This window comes from Notothenia rossii, assembly GCF_949606895.1.
Source record: "Notothenia rossii genome assembly, contig: scaffold_329, whole genome shotgun sequence".
In the NCBI taxonomy this organism is placed as follows: Eukaryota; Metazoa; Chordata; class Actinopteri; order Perciformes; family Nototheniidae; genus Notothenia; species Notothenia rossii.
The window spans coordinates 29,069-40,270 of NW_027640291.1; the positions used below are offsets into that span (position 1 = coordinate 29,069).

An 11,202-nucleotide genomic window follows, 5' to 3' on the forward strand; every position below is an offset into this window, starting at 1 on the left:
GGGGACATGAACGACAAACAATGAACCAACACTGAACACAGGAAGAGACAAGACTAAATTTAGGGAGGGGTAATCACGAGACGAGAAACAGCCGGGAAGGGGAGGAGAAACACAAGGGCAACAGGTGAACACAATCAGACAATTAGACACACCAGGGACACTAACGACAGGGAGGACAGAACAGCAAAATAACCCCAAATCTAGACACACAAAAACTCAAACCCTGACAATTCCAATTCAATGTGTGTCTTGTCAGGTGTTCAGTTAAAGGCTTTGGTTAAAAACCCAAGGTAAGAATCGTACGTTTACCTCCCTGCTATTGACACGGCTCAGCTGTGAATGTTGGCCATGAAAGCATTTTCATTTCAAAGAAAAGCCAAAACTTCTTTATGGATCAAATCAAGTCAAATCAAAGTTTATTTATAAAGCACATTTAAAAGCGATTTTTGGTCGGGCCAAAGTGCTGTACATGTAATAAATACTACAATCACATAAAAACATATTACTACAATCACAATAAAAGACAATAAATTACAACAGATATATAAAAAACACAGGGAAAAGTCAGGAGTCGTGCTCCGCTCTGACTAAAAGGCCAGGGAGAAGAAGTGTGTTTTAAGAGTAGATTTAAAAACCCCTAGGGTCTGGGCCGACCTCAGATGGAGGGGCAGAGTGTTCCAGAGCCTAGGGCCAGCTGCTGCGAAGGCTCGGTGCCCTCTGGTTTTGAGCCTTGTCTTGGGCACTATCAGCAGCAGCTGGTCAGCAGACCTTAAAGCTCTGGCTGGGGTGTAGCGCCGGAGTAGTTCAACAATATAGGCCGGAGCCAGCCCATTTAGTGCTTTAAAAATAAATTAAAGGATTTTAAAATCAATTCTGAACCGAATTAGAAGCCAGTGCAAAGAAGCCAGAATTGGGGTGATGTGGTCACGCTTTTTGTGGCCAGTAAGTAGACGTGCAGCTGTGTTCTGCACTAGATGCAGGCGTTTAATTGACGCCTGGTCTATACCCACGTACAGAGCGTTGCAGTAGTCCAACCTTGAGGTACACTGTAAAAAAAAAATCCGTTGAAAAACGGACAAAGTGCTGGTAATTTGCTGCCAGGACATTGTCCGTTATTCTACAGACACTTCCGTCAACCCTTTAACGGATATTTCTTTAGATTAACAAGACTTTGTCTGTACCATATACGGACACTTCTGTCAACCTTATAACGGATATTTCTGTAGATTAACAAGACTTTGTCCGTAATATTTACGGACACTTCTGTTAATCCTAATACGGACAATTCCGTATTTTAACAGTCCTTAGTATGTACTATTTACAGACACTTCCGTTAATCCCAATATCTTTTTTTTTAAATCTTGGGATAAAAAATATATATATATCCTAATACTAAATAAATAACAATCATTACACTTTCAAGCAAACTGAATAAAGCACAATATATAGAAATTGAACAAAATGTATACCATTTTTTCCATACAAGTGCATTTATTTCCTTTTTGCTAATGTATAAAGTGCATTTAATGATGAAATGAAAAAACTGAACTTTTCTCCCACTGCTGTTGCACCCTACTGGCTCACCTGTCAGTGAGGAAGGAGGAGCCCCCTCCAGGAGGATGTAGCGACTCCGTCCTACACCTCCCACTCAACATTCCCCGCTGACAGGCACTGCCCCAACCTGTAGGAGAACATGCAGTGACAAATATCACCCTCCCAACTTCCCTCCCCCCGAACATGGGGGATTTGAACCCAAAGAATCTGTGGTGGTGGGCAATAATTTTACCCCTCGCTACCTGAGTGCCATACAAATGTTTTTTTTTTAAGACATTTCCATACAATTGTAAAACCCTAACATGAACATACATTCAAGTATGTAAAATAACAGCAACAATAACCTTTTTCTTAACACCATGATGTTAGAGGTCGGGCTGTGTGTACATGTGCGCCTCAAGATCAAATTAGTAGTTATAAATTCCTCCCAATGTTTGCCACTGCTGTTGCACCCTACTGGCTCACCTGTCAGTGAGGAAGGAGGAGCCCCCTCCAAGAGGATGTAGCAACTCCGTCCTACACCTCCCACTCAACATTCCCCGCTGACAGGCGCTGCCCCAACCTGTAGGAGAACATGCAGTGACAAATTAAAAAAAAGTAAACTTTTTTTTTTTTTAAGTGTGTGTGTGTTGGTATGTTTAGTCCAAAAGTCCAGTCCAAAAAGTTCGGTTTTGAGCTTTGAGGAAAGCTCACATGTGCCAGTCAAATTCCTTCAGCTCAGTCACGAGCTTCGACAGTTTTGGAGGAATGTGATGCTGTTTCTTCCCCTTCATCTCAGCCTTGGACCCTCGGTCAGGATTCATTCCAAAGAAAACTCTAAGGAAACAGAAATATGTTTAGCTGCACATGCAACTAAATGAATGAAACTGAACTAAAGAGTAACATGCAGACAAAGCTGAGATACTACTTGTAGTGTGGCTCTACAGGAGTGGAGCCGTCTAAAATAGCATACATTTGTTTTCTCCACCATGCCCGTGTGTGTGTTTCCATCTACAGCTAATGTTGCAAAATACTACTACTACAATAACACTTTGCTCCTGTAAGCTGAGCAACTCAGACAACGTGCTGTTAAAGTCTGCTCATCACCAACATACTATACTGGAAATCTCAGCATAACCCGTGCACCTGTGACTTGTGTGGATATACTGTACGTGCAATGAACGATCTCAGGGCACCGTTAACTCAGTGCATGAGTAGCACAGCTAGTAGTAGTCGCTAGTAGTCACGAGTGCTGAAAGAAGTTGTGACGATTGATAACAAACTTTTAATCTGAAATGTATGTCTAAAATTAATGAACAATGAGTAATGGTCTATTTTGTGACAAAAAAATATATAATTTACATGAGCCGTCAAAAATGGCCGGCGAGTCTGTTGTAAACAGTGCTGTCCGGGAAGATTGTTTCAATGACAGTGGGACCTCTTTCTGGTCCCTCTGAACCCGTTCTGGATCACCACTCCTCGGTGGTGGTAATAGGTTTGCATTTGAGAATACAAACATTATGCACCTTTACAATATGAATTAACAAAACTATTATTTTGTGCTGACAAACTAGGCTATATAGTGTATTTAGTGACTTTTCCTGTCATAATCACCACTGTGACATAGCCTACAGCAGCCTACTGTAGCAGCCTCTATATTTTATATGTAAAATGTCTTGGTATTTGCTACATTTATCGTGGAGTTGTGTGTTTGTTAAACATACATATACAATTTAGAGGTGACAGTGTGCGGTGTTATAGTTTGTTAAATGCACAGGTGAACATTTGACAGGAGGAGTTACTAAATCCACAATGGTTTTGGTTATTGGCTACATACTATAGGTGGATCATGTTTGTTTGTATTCTCATAATGCAGACCAATTCACATAATCACGATAGGCGAGTTGTGATCCAGTGCACAAAGACGGAGGTCCAGATTTCATTGCAGCAGCTTTACAGGCAACCAAGGTAAAGAGGGTTGATTTATTTGCATCGATTATGATTGTACACAGTCTATATACATTTTAGTCACAAAATAGATAACATAGTTGCTCAATTTTGATTTCACACATACAACCACTGCATTAAAACTGCATCTAAATTTGCTACTTTCAATATCGCAGTCTACTTGTCAGATTTCAGTCAATCTTAAGTGTGACACAACCACTAAGCTCATCTGCAACAAGAGCACAGGCGTCAAACGTTGAGTGGAGTGGTAACTGTGACACTCGGTGCAAATGTACACGTTACACAACAAGTATTAACATTGGGGCATGAATCCTGGTATGGATTTTGTTATATTAGTCACAAAAGCAGCTCACATAGAATAGCCTAAATGTGTGTCTTTGGTTAAAGAGATAGCTCAGAGATAGTTGTTAGGAATATTGTACATGTTTTCCCAATCACCCAGTGTCAGAGCCTAATAAATGCCAAATGCCTTAGGACAGACCTTTTCTATGTACTTGGTGTAGTCTGAAGTTATATGAAAGAGCATGGGCCTTCAACAGGAAGCTGCAAAATGTGCTGCCTGTGTTATAGGAACATTTATTAAGTATTGAGGGTTTAAGTGATTATATGTTTGATAATACACATTAACATGAAACAAACAATAGAAAAGATCATGTGTAAGCAAACAAACTTTACACAACACTGGTGATAGTGCTGTCAAACAGGTCTATGAACTCTATGAAAAAGTTGAATCTGCAATACAATTTTAGGCAGTATTTGGGTCCCTGGTTCATCTCTCTCAGCTAAGGGGTCCTTGGACTGAACAACATTGAAGACCCCTGTCAAAGAGCAATGAATATCTTGGCTCGATTGTAGAGTGTCAATGGGATCAAAACATATAATATATATTATATTTAATAATCATGATCCCATAAGCATCCTGGAATTGAGCACAACTATGCTAGTAATCTAAGGGACGATGAGTGGATACCTTTTTACATGCTTTGTCTGGTGGGAAGCCCTCAGTCTCAGAATTTGAATACCCCAGCTTATACATTTCAAAACAATGAGCTGCTTACCTTTGCATGAATTCCAGGGTAAGAGACATCTCCTTTGGATATTCAATGTTGCAGACATAAAACAAGCAGAAAGCATAGCTCAGGGCCACAATGGGGGAGGTGATGTGGTCATTCACAACTTCCTGATCAACAGCAATCTGGAATAGATGGTCACCTTAAACATAGATCACAAAAACAATATGTATTAGTAATTTAAAAAAATAATAACGTACACACGTGCCAAATCTTCCATACTCAGCCCAAACACAGGTTATGGTAAGAACAAGCAACAAATACTTTGAAAAGGTATTCTACATTTAGTTTGTCAGACTTTACATACAAGTGTACTTAAATTTAAAGATTTTGGCCCAAATCAACATAGTTCTGAGCACCATTTACAAAACAAAATCAACCAACTCTATACCTTTTCATCACAACAAATCGTCTCATCAGTAAACCTAAGAACAAATGGAGAACATATCTCCAAGCTTGCTGGGATGCAAAAATGATTCAACTACAAACCTCTGATTAGGATGCATGGGGTACAGGGGAGGCTGAGTTCAGCATCTGCGGAGTACTGTTTTCGAAAAATAAAACAACAAAGATACACATATGAATGTGTTGATTTTATGTTTCCAATGTACGCAAACACACAGTCAGGCAGGCAAATAGACCATCTGCCAGCGTCTGTATCAGAGGCAACCATAGACAATAATGTTAATAGTAGTTATAAAAAAATATTGTTTACACAAACATAATCGATTAATGTTAGGATCAGAATCCTTTTCGGTCAGGGGGGGAAAGTCTGTCCTTACAAGACCTTGTTCTATTAGGGGACAGCATTTGGTCCTCCAAGACAGAGGAGCTCTGCCGGGATGGAAGTGTATAATTATATGAGGGATTTTCTCCTGGTCGGGAAAATAAATCAAGGATTTTACTGATTTCCTTTTATCTTCGTTTCCAGGAGAGATGGTTTACCAATTTCGATATTATCAGCAGCGCAAAGTGGGGTTTAAAATCCATAAAATGTACCTCATTTTTGCAGAAAAGGTGATCAGGGTTTTCCTTGAAGTATCTCACAATGCCACAGATCAGCTGTACTGGACCTTCACCCATCTTCATCCCTTTGGTGTCAAGGAAGTTGTTGATTCCCGGTTCTTTATTGGAAAGCTCCTGTGCCAGCTTGTTTTGTAACGAAAAGCCAAGGAGTCTAGATGCATGATCAAACAGGTGAGCAGCTTCAAAAAGAAATGGCCACTCTTCCTTTAGGACCTTTACATTGGTTCCGTCGTTGATGGTTTCACGCTGGATGGGATATGTTTCAGCCATCAGTTTTCGAAACAGATGACTCCTAAAGATATGAGGCAACAGTTAATCAAACTAATAAATTCAATCAATAATAAAACAAATGATCAATATAAATACAGATAAATCAATTTCGGGTGAAAATAGCTGATATACAAGCGCACAACGAGTCCCATTGTGAACTTGTAGATCAGTTATTTTTTGTTAGTTATACAAAACCAATTTGAATTGATATACCAAAAATAAATCAAACTCAAATATTAGCCTCTCAATTACTCAATCAAAAAGTAATCCATACATACACAAGAACATAATGGATGGTTGGAGCCCTACCTGAGGATCATGGGTTTTGAAGGCACTTTTCAATTCATTTCGTTTTGACAGCAGTTCTGCTCTACTCTCAGTTCCCTTTACAGCAACATCCCACTCCACACATCCATAACGATCGGAATTTCTTGACTTTTTCTTCCGCTGAACTTCACCCTCTCCACCCTCTGCTCGCCTCTTTCCTGGGGTTGATGTTCTCTTAATATTTTCAACTCTGTTTTCTAGCTGGGTAAAGAGAGGACCACAACCATCTTTTGCAAACGGCATATTTCCAAAGGGCTCTGTCTGTTTGAAAGACAGAGGATATTGTCCTACAATGTTCTTGGCGATTTCCATCAGCTTGGATCTACCAGGTCTTCCAGGGTGTTTATGGAGGTAATCATCAACAACGATCCGAACCATCTGTAGTCTTTCTTTCGACTTTACCCATTTATTTTCACCCAACACATCCATGAGCTTTGAGGGCATTTTGTGCCATGGTATGGAATATGGCTCACAGGATGGGGAGTGGGCAGATGGGGTATGGGCAGGTGGTGCTTCAGGTGGTGTTGGGGACAGATCATCACTCTGTGGCAGAGGTGTAGATGTAGGGCCAGGGCCAGGGCTTCTGAACTGTGGTGCAGCTTGTGAATCTATGGATGACATACCCCATAAATTAACCACATCACCGATGCTACTAATTAATTAATACACTGGTTTTCAATGTCCGTTGGAGACCACCAGGGGTACAAATGGACCCTTAAGGGTCTGTGAATTTGTACAGACAGTATACAGGGTTGGGCAATATATTGATATATCATATGAGATTATTGAATAGGATTTTGGGTATCATATTGTGATACCTGTTGTGTTTTCCTGATTTTAAAGAATGAACTGAACTTACCCAACTGTTAACATTACATAGTCATAAATACATAATGGTGATATTTGATTTTGTCGGTGTTGTCCACCCCTCAGTACTGTGCAGATTAGGGTTACAAATAAAAAAACTTACCTCCTTGGAAAGCCTTAACGAGTCTTCTGCACTGAATGAGTGGCAGAGTGTCCTGAATGTCCGGGGCATCCACAAGGATCAGGTCATCTTCACATTGAACTCCTAATTCCACCAGTCTAGCCATGAGTGCATCCATCTTATCACTACTGAGCGATGGTATGGCTTTCTTAACCACATCTTTCACAAGCTCCATGTTGGCATGTGTTTAAGAGGAATGAGCAACCTCGCACCTCTCTGGTAAGAAGAAAGTGGATAATAATCATTAAGTTTGTCCAGATTTTGGCAGCTGTATTGACCGCAGTGTTTGGGGGGAAAACACTGTGCCAATGGAAGCTAACGGGAAGCTAACGTTAGCCCGCGTCCTTTTGCAATACTACTTTTAATCCAGATGTAACCACAACATAACACACACACCTTCAAATGTCAACGAAGCCTATCGAATATATATTAGTCGATATGATACTATTATAGCTGTATTGACCGCAGTGTTTGGGCGGAAAACACTGTACCAATGGAAGCTAACGGGAAGCTAACGTTAGCCCGCGGCCTTTTGCAATACTACTTTTAATCCAAATGTAACCACAACATAACACACACACACCTTCAAATGTCAACAAAGCCTATCGAATATATATTAGTCGATATGATACTATTATAGCTGTATTGACCGCAGTGTTTGGGGGGAAAACACTGTACCAATGGAAGCTAACGGGAAGCTAACGTTAGCCCGCGGCCTTTTGCAATACTACTTTTAATCCAAATGTAACCACAACATAACACACACACACCTTCAAATGTCAACGAAGCCTATCGAATATATATTAGTCGATATGATACTATTATAGCTGTATTGACCGCAGTGTTTGGGGGGAAAACATTGTGCCAATGGAAGCTAACATTAGCCCGCTGCCTTTTACAATACTACTTTTAATCCAAATGTAACCACAACATAACACACACACCTTCAAATGTCAACAAAGCCTATCGAATATATATTAGTCGATATGATATTATTATAGCTGTATTGACCGCGGTGTTTGGGGGGAAAACACTGTGCCAATGGAAGCTAACGTTAGCCAGGTTGGAAAGATACTAATAAAACAACAACACACAAACCTGCGAAAATAAACTAACCATAAATACAAACTTTACCTATCAATTCAATGAACTGGCCAACTTTTGCACGGGGGGATACTGCTTAAGGACTATATTCTAACTGGGGCCAGTTAGAAGAGAGTTACCTGCCAGACGTACACGTAATAAAACAAATATTTAACATTAACACAAATGTTATGTTTACCATAAATGTCCTTTTTGATTAAGAAATGAGGTTCCATTCCCAAATTAAACACAATGAACCAACCTACCGAGCAGACTTTCAGGTTCACTTTCAGTGCGGGATTCCTGTAATGGCGGCCACAGATATTTTTTACCGTGCAAAAGCACCCACAATGCAATGCGCAACCAGTGTTGCCAGATTCTGTGAGGGACACAAACAAGCCACAAGGTCTAGAGAAAATAAGCCCAAAAGAAGTGAAGTGGGCCACATGAGCACTTTAAACCTATACAGCAACTATTAGAAAATAGCAGATCACAACGTGCCGCGACGCGACGCGTTGTGAGCTTGTAGACCTGCTATTTTCAAATAAAATCTTGGGGGAAACTTATAATAAGCAGACCTGGCAACGCTGTTTTCAACGGCAAAAGTAATGTAAAAGTCGATTACAGTACTTAAACAGTAAAATTTTACACCACATTGGCCATCATTTTACGGATTTTTCTTAGAGTGTAACAAAGGCGTTAATAGCCCTTTCTATGTCTTTAAAAGATAAAAACGACTTGGTCTTGGCCAATAGTCGTATTTTAAAAAAGCAGGTTTTGACTACGCTGCTGACCTGCTTATCGAATTTAAAAGCGCTATTCAAGGTCACTCCAAGGTTTGTGACAGAGGGGAGGATATTATTTTTGAGGGAGCCCAGAATATCAACCTGAGAGACTGGAGGTTGGGGTCCAAAAAAGATAACCTCAGTCTTGCTCTCATTAAGGTTGAGGAAATGTTGGCTCAGCCATGGATATGCTTTCATTGAACAAAATGGTACCATCCACATGTTGGTGTTTGATATGCTGCCTGGTTAATATTGTACATTTAAATACAAACTGTTTAACAATGAAAGGCCCAATTAAACTGCAGGTAATACAATAATGATGCTTCATGCTGCAGTACATTATTGCTTACAGTATCTCTCATTGCCGATTATCACTGGGTTAAACTGAATGTTGTTGGCTATTGTAATAATGCAGTCAGAACAAGTAAGCCACGGCTGACGGTTTTTGCATTTATTGTAAGTCTCTTTGGATAAAAGCATCAGCTAAATTATATGTTATGTAATGTAAGTGGCCATGCTGACAATACACCCGAATGTTTTCTAATAAGCAATCATTGTGAATTTTAGAAGTGATATTTTAAATGATTCTGTTACTGTGATACTGTATGTTCAGCTTGTTTGTTACAAGTTACAAGTTCAAGCTCCATCAATCAGACACCCCTTTCTGAACATTAAATCATGTACACATTTTACAGCAGAGACACTACATTAAAAATGTGAACCTGAAAATGTGCAGAATGTCTTCTTTAACTCACAGTTTTGAATATGTGAAAAGCCTAAGTGGATGGAAGATAAACTCCATGTAATACCGCGATAGGATATTTAATCTTTAAATAATATACATACGTTTGTGTAAATTGCTTTTAGAGCTGACTCAACTGTAGTTAACCAAGAGCATTTCACTTTCTTTTGAGCTGAAGACTTTTCCACAAAATAGTGAAAAGTCACTGTTTAAGGAGGAAACAAGAACATCAGGCTTGAGGAAAACAGTTGCAATGTTTTTGGTAAAACCAGCAATGTCTATTTATAAAATGAGCTCTTTTTCAGATATCATAAGGACATTTAAGGCTTTGACTGGCTTTAAAACATAATCATGTCACATGTTCTTGAGTCTTAAAGCCAGCCACCTACAGTGGATGGAAGTATCACAGGACACAAACATTTGACATATGATGCATTGAACAAGGCTATTGTTTCTTTCACTAATTCAGTCCGTCTGTGAATATTTGAGAGGATCCTCTAAGGCTTAGCACAGGAATCGCTAATCCGCCTTAAATCAGTTACACCATATTGTCTGACTGGCTCTGGCAGAGCTGTTTACTGTGCCTTGGCAAGACATAGTGAAAAGCCGGAGCCCTGACTGAATGAGGATGCTGGGATAGAAGCAGGAAAATTAGCTTTTTATTCGCCTCTTTCTGTGGCTATATAAAGACCAGACATTATCCACAGCACGATGGCACAATTTCAGTGCATTTTTTTCGATAATGGTATTGAGAACTGTTGATATCCATTAAAACACATCCTATAAATTCAGAAGTGTATCATTCTCTCCCTGAAAAGTAGTAATCAGGATCCCGATGCGATACAATATCCCTCCACTTGGCGTCGGGATCCTGATCACCCTGTCGTTGTTATCTTTTCCTTAAGGCGAGACACTACAGGTGAATAGGGAAACATTTTTAACTTGAAGATATCAGCTAGAAATGTCTCCAGTTAATTACTTACATTAAGAAAATTGTTTTTTGTATTACAAGTTTTCTGAAATAGCATGTTTAAATATGCAAATGAGCCACAATTTCATTAAATATGCGCATATTTTAATACATTTCAGGAACACAATTCTCTACATCGGATAGAGTCAGGTTCAAAATTCTTGTTTAATTTTGTAGTCATATTAGCATCTAAAGTTTTTACAACGTATAGCCTCAATATCACATTATAGCCATTGTTAACATGAACATTTACCTAAAAACCGTTGTCACTGCCATTTTGAAAAATGGCTGCCATATTGAAAATTCATGATGGCCTCATGTTCTGCATGTCTTTGGCTATAACTGTACCAAATTTGATGATTCTATCACATAATATTCATTGTGAATATATGAAATTCCATCTAACAAGAGTTGTCACTGGCGGCCATATTGGAAATTCA

General features: G+C 39.4%; 2 protein-coding genes across 2 annotated transcripts; both read right to left on the reverse strand.

Annotated features, from left to right (window-relative positions):
* Positions 1 to 1,766: 1,766 nt before the first annotated feature.
* On the reverse strand, positions 1,767 to 5,681 carry LOC307026839 (uncharacterized protein). The gene is made up of 4 exons (XM_079694977.1): positions 5,571 to 5,681; positions 5,061 to 5,115; positions 4,560 to 4,713; positions 1,767 to 2,370 (listed from the first exon to the last, which is right to left on the reverse strand). Exons 1-4 carry the CDS (start codon positions 5,658 to 5,660, stop codon positions 2,244 to 2,246), a joined length of 426 nt encoding a protein of 141 aa, XP_079551103.1. The 5' UTR covers positions 5,661 to 5,681; the 3' UTR covers positions 1,767 to 2,243.
* A 26-nt stretch (positions 5,682 to 5,707) lies between these two features.
* LOC307026840 (uncharacterized protein) lies at positions 5,708 to 7,788 on the reverse strand. Its single transcript, XM_079694978.1, has 3 exons — positions 7,165 to 7,788; positions 6,177 to 6,802; positions 5,708 to 5,889 (listed from the first exon to the last, which is right to left on the reverse strand). The coding sequence occupies exons 1-3, from the start codon at positions 7,355 to 7,357 to the stop codon at positions 5,860 to 5,862; spliced, it is 849 nt and encodes a 282-aa protein (XP_079551104.1). The 5' UTR covers positions 7,358 to 7,788; the 3' UTR covers positions 5,708 to 5,859.
* Between the last annotated feature and the right edge of the window lie 3,414 nt (positions 7,789 to 11,202).

What these genes read in the sequence shown, in the direction of transcription:
- LOC307026840 (XM_079694978.1), bottom strand. Translation starts at nt 7,357, where the DNA reads ATGGAGCTTGTGAAAGATGTGGTTAAGAAAGCCATACCATCGCTCAGT. An exon ending in CGTTAAGGCTTTCCAAGGAG is followed by an intron (nt 6,803 to 7,164) that starts GTAAGTTTTTTT and finishes TGTCATCCATAG; the next exon opens with ATTCACAAGCTGCACCACAG. An exon ending in TCAAAACCCATGATCCTCAG is followed by an intron (nt 5,890 to 6,176) that starts GTAGGGCTCCAA and finishes TCATATCTTTAG; the next exon opens with GAGTCATCTGTTTCGAAAAC.
- LOC307026839 (XM_079694977.1), bottom strand. Translation starts at nt 5,660, where the DNA reads ATGAAGATGGGTGAAGGTCCAGTACAGCTGATCTGTGGCATTGTGAGA. An exon ending in ACCTTTTCTGCAAAAATGAG is followed by an intron (nt 5,116 to 5,570) that starts GTACATTTTATG and finishes TTTCGAAAACAG; the next exon opens with TACTCCGCAGATGCTGAACT. An exon ending in ACCCTGGAATTCATGCAAAG is followed by an intron (nt 2,371 to 4,559) that starts GTAAGCAGCTCA and finishes CTGTTTCCTTAG; the next exon opens with AGTTTTCTTTGGAATGAATC.